Source organism: Melanerpes formicivorus, unplaced genomic scaffold, assembly GCF_026170545.1.
Source record: "Melanerpes formicivorus ecotype bairdi unplaced genomic scaffold, bMelFor1.0.p_v2 SCAF_63, whole genome shotgun sequence".
Taxonomy (NCBI): domain Eukaryota; kingdom Metazoa; phylum Chordata; class Aves; order Piciformes; family Picidae; genus Melanerpes; species Melanerpes formicivorus.
This window is the reverse complement of record NW_027142415.1, coordinates 3,012,047-3,027,197: the sequence shown is the minus strand read 5'-3', so window position 1 is coordinate 3,027,197 and position 15,151 is coordinate 3,012,047. Positions and strand designations below refer to the sequence as shown.

Here is a 15,151-nt window from a genome sequence, read left to right as displayed (position 1 = left end):
AAAACTATTAAGTTGAAGATTGCAAACTTTGTAAGTTTCATAGTCAAATTGATAAAACATTTTGTGGCATGAACTCTCTGAACAGAAACAGGTGAATTAATTGCAGCTCTTCCAACCATTTTATTTGTTTGCAATTTCTAATATACAGTTGCAGTCTCTCGTATGATCTAGATGCTTCATTCCCTCTCATAATTAAAACTCATCATTTCACTCAGCTGTGGATTCTGACTCTCACTTTATCGCTGTGATTGCTTCTTTTACAGATCCTGGAAAAGAGAGAGAGTTGAAATCTCCACCTCCTACAAAAGATAAAGGTAACGTGGCTGGGCAAAATTGTATAAACTCCTAAGATCAATGTGCATAAAGAGAATAAACCCAAAACCAACAGCCCTGCTTTGGCCATTTTGCTTTTGCAGTGTAGCTTACTTAGGAATCTATAAGCATAATACAATCTCAGAAATTTTGTGATAAACTTTAATACCCATTACCTGGATCAGAAGTGCAAACTGAGCCTTGGTGAGATGAAGCATCCCTATGAAACCATAGGAGTCCAAACTCAGGAAGACTGGCTAAAGTTTGTTATTACCACCTGCAAAGTGAAATAGGGTCTGAGTGATCGTCTTTTTTTTGTTTCATCATACTTAAGAACAGTTCCTGGCTTCACTTTGTGGGCATGCTAAAACCGAAGGAAAGCAGTTTTGCACTACACATTTAATTGGTGTAATGGCTCAGTTAGAAACCAGCAGTTATTCACCCACTCATTATCCCAGAGGTATTAGGTGTTAACCTTTTATCACTCTGCCTTAAAGCTTAATGATTTTTTTTCATTTACAGAGCATGCTAAAGAAAAGGAAGGAAAGAATCCTACATCTTTAAAAGAGAAAGGTAAGAATGCACAAGAGAATGTGAAAGTTGCTGAAAGCCCCACAAAGAGTTAATTTTAAAACAATCACTAGAAATCTTTCTCATTGTAAATCTTAACCAACATGTAACAGGTTGAAATGTTCTACAAGATTTACAGTAGGAAAAAGAGGGGGATAGGATAGGATAGGTGTGACATCCTTGGATGTGAATTGTCATGAGTTCCCAAAGTGTGATTTTAAGATAGGATAGGATAGGATTAAATAGGATGGGATGGGATAGGATAGGATAGGGTAGGATAGGATAGGAATAGAATAGGATAGGAATGGGAATAGGAATAGAATAGAATAGAATAGAATAGAATAGAATAGAATAGAATAGAATAGAATAGAATAGAATAGAATAGAATAGAATTAACCAGGTTGGAAAAGACCTTTGAGATCATCAAGTTCAACCTATCACCCAACACCATCTAATCAACTAAATCATGGCACCAAGTGCCTCATCCAGTCTCTTCCTAAACACATCCTATGATGGTGACTCCACCACCTCCTTGAGCAGCCTATTCCAATGGGCAAAATAGGACATAACAGAATGTGGTAAGCCAATTAATGTTCAGAAGTCTCAAAATTACTTAAATAGATATCACAAAACCACTCTGAGTAATGGTTAAGAACTTTCCTATGAACTTGCACTTCTGAGCAGTGCAAAATGTTTAATTGGAGAAAGTGAACAAAGTCTGAACTGAATGCTTGCATAAATCTGTGAACACAACAGGACTAAAGTAAAGTTTAGGAGCATATGTGTGGGTAATGTGATTTCTGGACTACAGAAGCTATTAGTTAAAACCAGTCAGCCACCTGCAACATGAGTGTTAGTCTGAATCTTCCTTTGTTTCCTTGTTAATTCTCTACTAGTTCCCATGCCTTGTTGAATCTGGTCAGAGTAGATGGTGAACTCAGCTGAATTTCCTTTCATCCCTTATTTTGCTGAATACTTTTTTGCTCCCCACCTTTCTAAAAGTAGCTGTGTTTGAAAGGAGAACTGATTTATGGATAAGACTTACCTGACATGTTATCTAGGTTCTTTAGGATAAAAAGATCTCCCATACAGGCAGATATATTAGCATTCATTCTGAATTAGACCCATTTTATGCTATTTCAAACAAAGAACTGAATGAAGCATTTAGTTTAACCACTGTACACAAGGAGGAATAATCTTATTGCTAGACTTACATTCAAAATCCTGGAAGCTGTGTTCATTCTTCACTCTTGTTTAACTGGACAAACACTAACTGACCACTCCCTCATGCACAAATCAAAATGAAATTACAATAATATGCAAATTCTGTGGTTTACTCTGGAGGTGCTCCCTGGAAGGGAAGGAGGACTGGTGATCCTAGTATCTGTGGCTCAGAGGGTGGGGAAGTACACTCTGGAAAGTGTCCTCCACTGGTAGCTGCATTCAGAAGTTCTTAAGGTCAAGTGATGAACCTGCTTTAGGAGCTACAAATCACAGGAAAACACAGGGAGAGCTGCTGCATGTATGGCAAAGCAACCTCATGGGCATATGACAGCAAACCCACAAGGCCAAAGTATGTACCTGTGGATGTAACAGTGTCTGCAAAGGTGGCTGCTGATCTTTGAGATCACAAACGTTCACACAGAGTAAAATGGTCAGGTTGGACAGCTGTTGTCTCAAGACTTTCTCCATAGTCTATATAGAGACTCAAAAGGTTTCAGTCTTCACACTGCAAGTTTTCTCTCAGTCTCCTGAAGCTGTCTACCTGCCACTGTGAGGATCAGGCTCCTCATTTAGGTACCTGTCCCTGAAGAGTGTGATTTCTCCAACAGCTCCAGCCATCCTGGAGGTGAACCTTTTCTGTCAGAACTCACAAAGCCAGATGGATAATGTGGGATCCCTTCCTGGTACCATGGCAGCCAGGAGGATGATCAGAGTTGAACCTATTTTGGAAAGGAACTTCTTTTAGCTGGATCTGTTCTATTGAAGATTTGGTTCATTTTAATTTGGAATGAATGGCATCTTTTTTCCTAGATGCTTAGGTGCTATATCCTGTCAGATGGAGTGAAATTGGATCCACTCAACATCCTGCAAGCTGTGATACTCAAGCCACACACATTCATAAGCCCAGGAAATTATTTCCTCAGTTTGGGAAAAAACCCAGCTCCTCCTAAAATTCCCTAACATATATCTCAGAGCATATTGCTTAAAATGAATAATTAAACTACATATTAGTTGTTTATACACCATAATGTATGTGCTTTCCTGTGCTAGCTGACTCAGAATACATGCTTTCTGAAGGACTGAGGTAAAAAAATCAAGCTTCAGCCCACCAGAGAAAAGAGATTAATACTGTCTGACTTCACGAGGTTATGGATAAGGCCCTAACCATTTCTAATCCCGTGCCATTGCTCACATTTTCCCCTTCTCCTTTCCAGTTTCTTCCCTCTGTGAGGTCTCTACAGGCAACTTATCCTCTTGCATTTACTACTAGCACTATTGCACCTTAAAAAATACAAGGTGGTCACTAGAGAGGATGCAGGCAGGTGAAAGTCGAATCCATTTATGTTCACAAGGTTTCGTCTTAATTTTTAAGTATTTGTTCATTTTTCTTTGAAGTGTAAAAGGGTTGACCTATCTTCTAAGCCTCAAAAACTTAATTACCTCCCTACAGATTCTCTGAAAGGGAAAAACCCCAAGAATCCAGAAGGGTCAAAAGAAAAAGGTAAGTGAAGCTAAGAAATTCGTAACTGAATATCAGAACAGCTATTCAGTGCTAGAAATAGGTCTCGAGGTGAAATATGTGAGGATGGAAAACCAAAGCCAGCTTGGTTCACATTGAGATTATTTTAGCCACTATATTATTTTTAACAACATTTGTGCTGTGCAGACTCCTAGTAGGGTCCCTACCTGGGCTTCTTTTAAATGCAGGGATTTGATTTTGCATCCTGGGGAAGTGATAAAAGGTATTTTTATACCTTCTTCTGTTAGTCTGTCAAAAACAAGTTGTCTAAATCCCATAGTGGGGACGTTCCTTCAGGGAACTAAACTAAATCCATGTAGCTATGGATGAAGAATGTGGTTGACTGAGAATGAAACTGGCTGAGGCTACCAACAGATCTAGATGGTTGTGAGTGATGACTTAAGTCTGAATCCTTTCATCTGAAGGAGGCTGGCCTGCTCGCTGTGCACACACAAAGGTCTTGGACTGTTTGGTGGTGCCTGTTTGTTACAATGGGTCAGCTATTGAACATCAATACAATTAATTATAGGATTCATGGGCACTGGAGAGTAGAGAAACAGCTCCAAAATTTTAGGGAAACAGCAAAGGCTAGCACACCTCTGCATGATTCCTGAGCTATAATGGCACACCTGAGGTCCAAATTGTGTCAAAGTCCCTCTTTTTCAGAAAAAGAAATAAAAGCTGGAGAGATTCAGTGCAGCCCAAATTATGGCTGCCATTATGCAGAGCGCTGAAAGTACAGCACTTCTGGAAGGAATATAAAGCTATTCCTTCCAACTGAGGCAGGTCACAACTTGGGGGTCAGGATTCTCCTGTTTTTCACTGTTTGCATCCATGTGTCTCACTTGGGCACCACACCAAGATCACGGTTTGCCTTTTTCCTTTAGTTGTGCTTAGCCAACTTGTGGGTTTTCTTTTGTCCTTGACTTCTGCTTTGTCAGCTGCAAGAGAACTAGCACATGAATGTGGTTTTATTTCTCATCTCCTTTAATACTTTGTTATATTCTGCAGAAAAATTAGAGATGCAATTATCTTCTTGGACTACTCATTGTGACATAAAGTATATGAATATACAGTCAAAGGATGAGCAGCAGTCTTATTTTACATGCAGCTTGCCTGTGCTTTTAAAAGGCTATATATATGCAGGAAGTGAAATCCTGTTCACAGGCAATACCCATATGGCCTCTTTGATATTAGAAGAATAATGGAGGCCTGAATGAGTAACTGGTCCTTTTGTCACTCCAAAATAAAGACTCCCACTTACCTTTATCAGCAGCCTCTGACTTTCAAGACCAGTACCCCAGATATTTTAATTGTATCAGTTTGGAATTAACTTTATGCTTGGGTTCAGCAAAGGAAGAATCCATTGATGCCAACCGCTCTATAGAATCACTTTTCTCTTTGCAAGTCATTATTCTTCATTGCCTGCTTGAGAGACAGCTGAACAGCTTCCTCAAAATGCAAAGAACCTAATGACATGATGAAGACTTATTATTTTACACATCCAACTCTGAAAGGATGAATGAATGACCTCATTGTTTCATCCTATTCTTCATTTCCATGCTGTTACATCCATTTAATTATCTAATCCTCTTTTTTTTTTGCTCTCTACATATCAAATTGTTTGACTTGCTTGCTTTTCAGATGTCATCTTATTTCTCTAACCTGACTAGTGACAAATGTTAAATGCTTCTTTCTAGAGACTGGTAAAAGAAAAGATGTGAAGCCTCCAGCAGCCTTAAAGGAAAAAGGTAATGTCTTATCATTACGTGGTTGGGAAATAAGCAGTCGGGCTCATGAAAAGGTCTGCAGGAACCTCAGCGCAGTTTGGATGTGTTTTCAATTACAGGCTTTTGGTGAAAAGGAACTAAACCTAGCTTCTTCTAACTTAATAGACTTGATATATTGAATGGAGCAGCGTCTGACATGATTCAGATATAATAAAACCATAACTCTTATTGTGCTGTTCTTAGACTTCTGTCTGACCTGCGCAGCCAATAGGGCTGTGGGAATTCTGGTCTGTTCTGAGTGAATTAGTAACAGAGTTGTTACTGACAGGAGGAGAGGCTGAAATGACAGGCTGCACAGGAATGCCTTCAGTTGCAGAAACTTTGCCAGCTAATTTAGTGGGAATTATTTTTGGTTTGCATTTAAATCTTAGAGTTGAGCCTTTTGTTAAAATAAACAGGAAATTGAAGTCTTAACACCTCTTTTGCACTTTTGGTTCATCTGGTGTTCTGCATGATTGTTACAGTGCTGCTTGGCACAGTGTATACTTACATCACTATCTCCTTCCAATCTGTGTTTGATATCATTTCCAGACTCTTCAAAAGGAAAAGAAGTGAAGGCTTCAACTGTGCCTAAGGAAAAAGGTAACAATCTCAAGTTGAGCTGAGCCTTAGCATAAGATTCACTGGGGAAACTAAATCCCTTGCGCAAGTATTTCCAAATGAAATCCTAGTTTCCTCACTTAACCACCCAGAAATATCCTTGAATGCCATCCTTTGCTGCTAGAAATTCTTTTAACCTGGCTGATAATTGAGAGATATGTATGAGGCTACTCACCCAAGTTGTAGCAGCAGTACTTTATAGACCCCCCCCAAGTTACTCACCCAAGTTGCAGCAGCAGTACTTTATAGACCCCCCCAAATTATAAGAACTTATTTTCTTCTTTCTTAATTTTGTCTCTCTTTTTTTCCCCTTTTTTTAATGTTTAAACTTATCAAGTTACCTTTTGCTTTTATTCTACAAAAGACTTTATTTAATTGTGCTTTGCTCTGTTTACTTACATTGAATTATCAGCATTAGCCAGCAAATAAAAAAGCAGCTACAATTCCTAGCACCTCTTAAATATTAGGTATTTTTAGGCAGTGATAAAGCTGTAATTATGATTAACCAGCCACTTTCTTTCCTTCTTTCTTTTTATTTGTATTAGCTACATTCAAACAAAGCTTAGTTTTGCTTTTGCACTGTTTTGATATTCATTAAATACCACTTGCTTGTTAAGAAGCAGTCAGGTTAAATGTTTAAATACTTTAACATGCATAAGGATATGTAATAACTTCCTAGCTAGCAGTCCTCTGAGTCAGTCAGGATAGCTGAATGGAGTTGGCTCCAGATGTATCCCAGACCATGAGCATCACACTCAATATAAAGGGGAAGTTGCTGAGAAGGGAGATGTCTTCTGCTAGAGCTTCTTCCTTGGGTTCTCTTTCACCCTACTTCTCTTCCTTCTCCTGCTCTTCAGGAGTGATCCTGGATATTGTGACTACTGCACTTTGTATCTCTTGTACTGGCATTGGTATTGATTTAGCTATTTAGTTAAATCCATTTCAGCCCATGGGTCTTCTCTCCCTTTCCTGATTTCCTTCTCTGCTAGAGCAGGGTAGTCAGGTGACAGAACTGTTAGAGTTTAGCTCCAGATATGGGCTAGACATAGGCATGGCCCTTAAGTGATTGACCCTTGAGCTTCTGATTGATTTAGCTAAATTTTGTCTTCAGCTCTACAGCATTGCTCTTGATTCTGACTGGCTCTATAAGAACTTAAAATACTTGGATTAGATGCTGTGAGACACCTTTTTAGGTCTTATGCACCCCAGTTCTAAGTCTGCAAAGTGACAGTTCTGAACAGGACTGCAGATCCTTCAAAGCCCCTGAAGCAAAACTGCAACAACAGACAAACTCAACTTGAGTGGGAAGATCTTGGGTTGTATACATGTGTACAGTGACAACACCTTGGTGTCTATAATAAGATTCAGTCATTTCCCTGCCACCAAAGCTTGTGACACAGCCAATCTTATACAAGCTCACTTTGAAGGCAGCTCAGCTCAGCAGCTGCAGGTTCTAAAGAGTTGCTTCTGTCTGTTCTGTTCCATGTGACAGACCTTCATAAGCCGTTTCTTAGCTGCTGGGATTCGTACGAATGCAGCACTTCCAAAAGTGAACACAACTAACTCGGTGACACTGAATATGTATGACAAGACATTGACATTTTGTCAGAAGAGTGTAACCTCAATGAGTAAAGTGGCTTTAAGCATCCATGTGGGATGCTGTGCTTCACTCAACTTCCATCTTATCAATGATAAGTGACATCTTGCATAGATCAGGCCGATAGTGTGAAAAAAGCCTCTGTAGGGAAAAGTGCTCCAGAAATGTTGTGGTCATTGCCCTGTGCAAAGAAGTGCGAACAAAAGGTCACCTTCATGAGCACTGGTAAAGATTTTTTTAGCCAGCTGAAAGGGAGCTTCTTCAGTGGACATCTCAATTTAAACTAGCCAACCAAAAGATGTCTTGAGAAATAGCAGTGGTTTGATTAGGGAGGTGGTGGAGTCACCGTCCCTGGAGGTGTTCAAGAGGGGATTGGACGTGGCACTTGGTGCCATGGTCTAGTCATGAGGTCTGTGGTGACAGGTTGGGCTTAATGACCTTGAGGTCTCTTCCAACCTTGGTGATACTGTGATTAGCACATGCCACTTTAGAGAGGTTTGTCAAATCCAGTGCAAATTGCACTCACAGAAGTGACCACAGTGGAACCTCTTTGGTAAGATAAATTCACTGTTGAAATGTGAAAGTCACATTCACACAAGCTGGAGAGAGAACTACAACAGGAAATCCTGAAAGAAGAAGAACCCAAATGTAAGGTAGTTATATTAGCCATATAAAAATTGCAGTATCAACCTGTTCAAATGGTCCATCCCCTACAGAACATCATTACTGAGTGTTGCCAAAAAAGGAGTACTTCCAGAAATCATCAGAGCTTTAAAAGTCAGACACTGCAAAAGTGAGAGAGATATAAACAGCCAGACTAAGTCATAGTGGAAGGCATAAAATCCCTATTGTGAGCCAGTACTTCTCTCTAAAAGTAAAATCAATCTTAAAATCTTCACTAGACACTGAGAAAGAAAAGGAACAGAAATAACACACATAATATCAATGAAAACTGGTTTTATGAAAGGAAGGAAGGAGATGAACATTTTCATTCTAAAAAAAAGAGTTTATATAAATTAAAGATGAGGCATGCTTTGTGGCAAACTCTGGAGTGTCACCTTCTTGTGGTTTGATACTATATTACTATTGTATTTTAAGGAAAGCATCCAAGATAAATAAGTAGCACCTGCATATGTATGTGTAGAAACATACATGCAGGAGTCAAAACAGGTTTGTGAATGGAAGTGAGTCTACTGATAATCACTCAAGGTATTTATTGAAGGTAGGGACTGCTGCATGCTGGGACTCCTAGGACTCCATAGAATGCCCTGGGCTAGAAGGGACTTCCAGAAGTCATCTAGTCCAAACGCCCTACACTAAGCAGGGACACCCCCAACTAGATCAGGTTGTTCAGGGCCTCATCAAGCCTGACTTTGAATGTCTCCAGACAGTGCCTAGGCCACCTCCCTGAGTACCATATAGAATCATAGAATCAAAAAGGTTGGAAAAGACTTCAAAGATCATCAAGTCCAACCTGTCACCACAGACCTCATGACTACTAGACCATGGCACCAAGAGCCACGTCCAGTCCCCTCTTAAACACCTCCAGGGACGGTGACTCCACCACCTCCCTGGAGTTCCACCACTGTCAGAGTAATGAATTTCCTCCTAATGCCAAATCTACATCTACCCTGTTCTAGACATAAAAACACTCTGAAAAGCCCTCTGTATGCATATCTATGTAGAATAGACTAGACTAGACTAGAAAGAATAGACTAGACTAGAAAGAATAGACTAGACTAGACTAGAATAGAATAGAATTAACCAGGTTGGAAGAGACCTTTGAGATCAGCAAGTCCAACCTATCACCCAACACCATATAATCAACTAAACCATGGCACCAAGCACCCCATCCAGTCTCTTCCTAAGCACCACCATCTGCCTGGGCAGCACATTCCAATGGCTTATATACTTGCTTATGCAATAAACCAAAACTCTTGTTTCATAGTACTGTTTCACATTTCAGATCAGAAAGTAGGATTCTGTCTGAGACAATGTTCTCAGCAGCTGACAGATGGGGCTCCCTCTGGTTAATTGCCATTTTGTGGCCCAATTGCTCCTTTCTGCACAGATCCAGAACTGGGCAGGAGACTCCCTTGCCACAAACATTTTGGGCACTCTCTCTGAAAAGTGAGATTGACAGAGAAAGATTTGCACTTTCCAGTGCAGCAGAGATCTGATCCCTGACCTCTTGAGGTATTTTGCAACTTGTGCCTGTCTTTGGCAGTGTGCTTGAATTAATCCTCTTATGTCTCAGATATCAGGTATCAAGGACTTAGGGAGAAGTCAGGCTGCTCCTTAGCTGTCAGTGAGAGGCTGGAACAGACTCTACACACAGACAAAGGAGACTTGCTCAGGGATGTAATCAATTGCTTACCACCTCTACCCAGTGACTTTACAGTGTGCCTGATAATCCATGCAGTGTGAATCCTGATCATCTGAAGCAGAGGCTGCACACTTGTGTTGCTTTCATTCCAGAGAATGTGCTTGTGTAGTCTCAGTCAGTCATTATTGGTAATAAAGGCTCACTGTGAATTTTTAGGGAGTTACTTAGTGAATTAAAGTTTTCTTAGTAGGTCTGACAGCTGTGTCTTACTAATTAGGACAAAAGATAAAGTCAGGTTATGCAAGAGAGCTCAGCCACAAGATCTTCCTTGCCCATTAGTAACAAAACACATGAAGATGACTGAATAAGAGGTTTTTCTCAAAACCTGGGCCAGAGGTGGAAAAGGTCAGGAAAGATATTTCCAGCCACTGAATGAGATGCTTCAACTCATCAAAGGCTAAATTCCCCTCTCTGGTGCTCACTGTAGCAGATCTTTTAGCTATAGTTTCTCATCATGATTAACATTTCTGTTGACATGAATGAGAGAAATTCTGAACTCAAAAAAGATTAGGAGAGAAAGCATCTTTTAGGAGGTTCTGAGAAAGAAATCTCTTGTCATATGGTTCTTAAATATTTTAAAGCAGTACCTACTTGTTCAGCTATGAACAGATGGACAATTTATGGTGAGATGGGCAAAGACAGTATCAACTTAGTGGCTGCCAGCTGCTTTGCTGTAGCTGCCTGCAAGAGGTGGTTTTCACTTCAGCATAACTGTTCATATGCATTCTGTTATCACAGAGTACCTGACAAAAGGATGAGTCTGCATTTGTGCTTGTTTTACTACAATTTACATATCTACAACCAAAACCATGGGAGAATTTAGTCAAAATTTCCACCAGCTTTAGCCAAATCAGCTACTGTCTATCTGAGTGCCAGGATAAATACAATACTTTAAAGAAAATGGGTGAAATCATAATTAAAATCAAACAACCACCTCATTTCTGGGAAATCACACTGCAGAGATCGAGCCTGCAAGGTTGCTGCAAAAGGAAATTGTGTCTTAGTAATAAGTGTTTTGAACACCTTAAAATAATAAGCATAGCATTTATGGGGTGGTTTTAATAGGGTTTTGGAAAGTTCCAGCATAGGAATTACTGCAGAAACTAAATAAATGCTGCCTAAGAGGCAGAGTATTGAAGGAAATAAATATCTGATTAGGATCTGGGGAGATTCAGTCTGGATGTGAGGAGGAAGTTCTTCCCCATGAGAGTGGTGAAGCCCTGGAATGGGGTGTCCGGGGAGGTGATTGAGGCCCCGTCCCTGGAGGTGTTTAAGCCCAGGCTGGATGAGGCTCTGGCCAGCTTGATCTAGTGTGGGGTGTCCCTGCCCATGGCAGAGGGGGTGGAACTAGATGATCTTTGTGGTCCCTTCCAACCCTGACTGATACTATGATACCATGAAGTAGAAAGCAATTGTTTCATGCTCATCTTGCAGCCCACTTACAGTATAATTGCTTATGATTCCATGTCTGGTCTCATGTTATATTCCTTAATAGACAGGGAAAAAAATAGAAATAGTAATGTAATGAAACTTTCAGATGAGACAAATCAGTTAAAGGATTCAGGCTCAGAAAGGGCTGTGATACACTGAATTTGCAAGGGGAAGGGACAGCGTGATGGCAATGAAAATTTAGTGTCAATAAATGTAATATACTGGAGGGAAAGCTTTAAAGAATATGTTATCTCTGTATTAACTGTGTAAACTCAAGAGAGGACTCAAGTATTACTGCAGATAAATCAGCAGAGAACATTCCTCCATATGCAGATGCAGTAGGAAAAATGCATAGAAGTGAATTAAAGCCATTGCATAAATCAAAGATGCATCTTGTCTGGGCTCTTGCTTACAAAACACTCACATGATAATGTGGCCTAGGAAAGAGCAACATAAGTCTCTTAGAGGCAGGAAAGATTCAGATTACCTTTGAGATTAATTAGTGTGATCATCATAAGATTGAAAATCACAAATCTAAGTCAAGGGTTCTTCAATAATACCACAGAGGAACTGGAAATGCAGCTTTCATAGCCCAAATTTTCATAATTATGGTAAATGTTGAATGGAAGCTAAATTTCCTGTGTCAGGATGGAAGCCAGTTGCTTATATAAGAAAATAACCAAAAAGTTTTTGGAGGAAATGACTTCTTTCTCCGTATTCAGACTAAATATCTGTTCCTGGCTCCTGCTGGGTCTCAAAACTACAAGGCACAGATGATTATTGAGTGGGAAACAGGGGTTTCAAGACATTTTCAATATTTCAGAAGCATTTGTGCTTGAGCAGCTCAGAAAATCCCTCAGAATCATCACTATCTAGGAGATCACGATGATCTTGAAGGTCTTTTCCAACCTGGTCTGGTCTATTCTATTCTATTCTATTCTCTATTCTCTATTCTCTATTCCCTCCTCTCCCTCTCCCTCTCCCTCTCCCTCTCCCTCTCCCTCTCCCTCTCCCTCTCCCTCTCCCTCTCCCTCTCCCTCTCCCTCTCCCTCTCCCTCTCCCTCTCCCTCTCCCTCTCCCTCTCCCTCTCCCTCTCCCTCTCCCTCTCCCTCTCCCTCTCCCTCTCCCTCTCCCTCTCCCTCTCCCTCTCCCTCACCGAACCTCTCCTCTCCAAACCTCTCTGAACCTCTCCTCTCCTCACCTCCTCTCTCCTCTCTGAACCTCTCCTCTCCTCACCTCCTCTCTCCTCTCTGAACCTCTCCTCTCCTCTTCTCTCCTCTCCTCTTCTCTCCTCTCCTCTTCTCTCTTCTCTTCTCTTCTCTCCTCTCCTCTCCTCTTCTCTCCTCTCCTCTTCTCTCCTCTCCTCTTCTCTCCTCTCCTCTTCTCTCCTCTCCTCTTCTCTCCTCTCCTCTCCTCTCCTCTCCTCTCCTCTCCTCTCCTCTCCTCTCCTCTTCTCTCCTCTCCTCTTCTCTCCTCTTCTCTTCTCTTTCTATGACTGATGGTGACCTAGACTCGAGTTTCTGATACAAGCTAAAACATGAACTATTATTTCCTCCATGAGAATGTACTACACTGACACACTTCTGTGACCTTTCCACCACCTGAAATTCAGCTTTATTTTCCCATCCCCCTGGAAAAAAAAAGGAGAAAATTAACGAGGTCTACCATGGTTTGTAATATTTTTGTCCCCCCATTCACAAAACATAAGAGATGATGGTGTTCACTTCTGGTTTCTGGAGTGCTTGACAATCATTCATGATCCTTGAATATAGGACATGTATCCTTGATAAATACACTTTGGTTTGTACTGTATCTGTCTTAACTGGAAATGTGATTGGGTTTGGATAGGTCTAGGAAAGGAAAGCTGTGATTGAAGTTTATTAATGTAAGTCCTCTCCAAACAGGTTTGCAGGTACAAATTCCTAACTCAAAACCTACATGACACTTTTCATCAGTACAGGGCAAAAAAGAATTTGTTCTTTCTCCAAGTAATCAAGATAAAGAACCCAGCCAAGAGCATCTCTCATATCTGAGCATCACAATTTCTATTTCATAATTCTACTTTCTTTCATGTCCTCCCCTGCCCAGCTATAGTATATCATTCACATCTGCTCTCAGCAGGTAATCTGGCTTTTTATCAGCTTTAGACCAAATTTCTTGGGTAATCAATCCATCTTTTTGCTGTGTTTCAGATACAAACACATCCCTCAGCTTCTGAAAGAGCAATGTTAAGGATGGTGCTTGTGCTCTCTTTCATTTATCCCTTGTCATTTGAAGTTGGAATAACAGGAGCTGAGCAGAGCAGTGCTATTGGCAACAGCAGTCAGAATAAGGCCTTTTCTGTCTCTCAAGATGTGTTGAGTATTTACAGTACATCCAGTACATCAGAAAAACTGTGGCCAAGGTGAAAATTCAAACAGATGTCAAAAGAGGATATGATAGAATAACAGAAATTGTGCAGTGGCAGGCATGGATGGACCTTGCTCTGCCTGCACTTGCCTCAGGACCTGAAGCGTTGTGAGCCACATCCTGTGAGCTGGCAGGACAGAGGTCAGAAAGAGCCTAGAGGTGCACTGCTCTTTTGCTTATAAACCCTATTCAGTCTTGGTATTTAGGGGTTTCTGTTGATTTGGGAGTCCCTCCAACATACTTCTTGGCAATCTAAGTACAGTTTCTTTAAGCTGTTGAGGCTTCTATAGCAGCTTCTGAGGGAAAACAATACTGAATCTGCTGTACCAAGAGTTTGGTGAAAGGTGGACTTTACAGCTTTGACACTCACCATCACCTAGGAAAGCCCAGTGATTGCAAAGAGGACCAGATGCTGGAAACATTACTTTTTCACTAATCCTAGGCATTAAATGGTTTTTAATTATTTATTTTGGGGAACAAATTAGTTTCATTCTCAAAAGGAGAATAAGTGATAGAAAACCTGGAAGAGATTTGAAATCAGAATCTTTATCTACTGCACACTGCCAATAGCATTTCAGTAACTTCACATTTAAAATTTCCCTTTCTGATCTGTGTTATCCAAATGTACTAACACTTTGGAATGAAAGGACTTTCCATTTTAAGAACAGGGATGAGGCAGAGGTCAGTGCCCAAACCCATAATGCAATTACCTGAGGCAGTGCTTATTCACTTTTTGAGCCAGTGACCTTCAATTTCTGTCCTGCATCAGGACATGCTCTCCAAAGGAAAGGCAGAGTCCTGCTTCTTCTTGTTTCCTTTCCAGCTCCATTCATACCAGCTGCCTGGGCTGGGCAGCCTTTTCTGGGGAGTAAGCACTCTGAATTTTAATTCCTCTGTCTTTTGCCCTCAAATGCCAGCCTAAGCCAGAGGCTTACTACTGCCACCTCTAACAGACATGTTTCACAACAAAAGTGACATCTATAACTACATTTTTAGAAGGTTCACTCTGATAAAGGGAAGCTAGGGAATGAGATTTGAAACGGACTTAAATATGATCTCGGCTCAGCTCCATCAGGACTGCAGCAGTCATCTGTAAATGCAAGTAGCCCTTCTTCTTCAGACACTTCAGTCCTTTTGGCAACATTTTGACGGGTTTTCACAGTCTCCATTGCAGACAGAGGCAATGATTAATCACGATCCCAGGCTAAACCTTTGGGGTGATTTTATTCTAGCTCCAGAGTCTGAATACTGGTCACACAGCTCAGCTTACTCTGGGGAACCCATTTCAGATGGTTTAAACTGGGTGTAAAGTT

The 15,151-nt window shown here is 40.7% G+C and overlaps 1 protein-coding gene across 9 annotated transcripts in view; it reads left to right on the top strand.

The window, feature by feature from the left end:
- TRDN (triadin) overlaps positions 1-15,151 on the top strand; it is a 236,471-nt gene that overhangs the window by 172,400 nt on the left and 48,920 nt on the right. For all 9 annotated transcript variants that reach the window (XM_068162336.1, XM_068162339.1, XM_068162333.1 and 6 more), the window contains 5 exons: positions 264-314; positions 835-885; positions 3,557-3,607; positions 5,326-5,376; positions 5,947-5,997. In XM_068162336.1, coding sequence (XP_068018437.1) covers positions 264-314; positions 835-885; positions 3,557-3,607; positions 5,326-5,376; positions 5,947-5,997 — 255 coding nt within the window. The remainder of the gene's footprint in view (positions 1-263; positions 315-834; positions 886-3,556; positions 3,608-5,325; positions 5,377-5,946; positions 5,998-15,151) is intronic.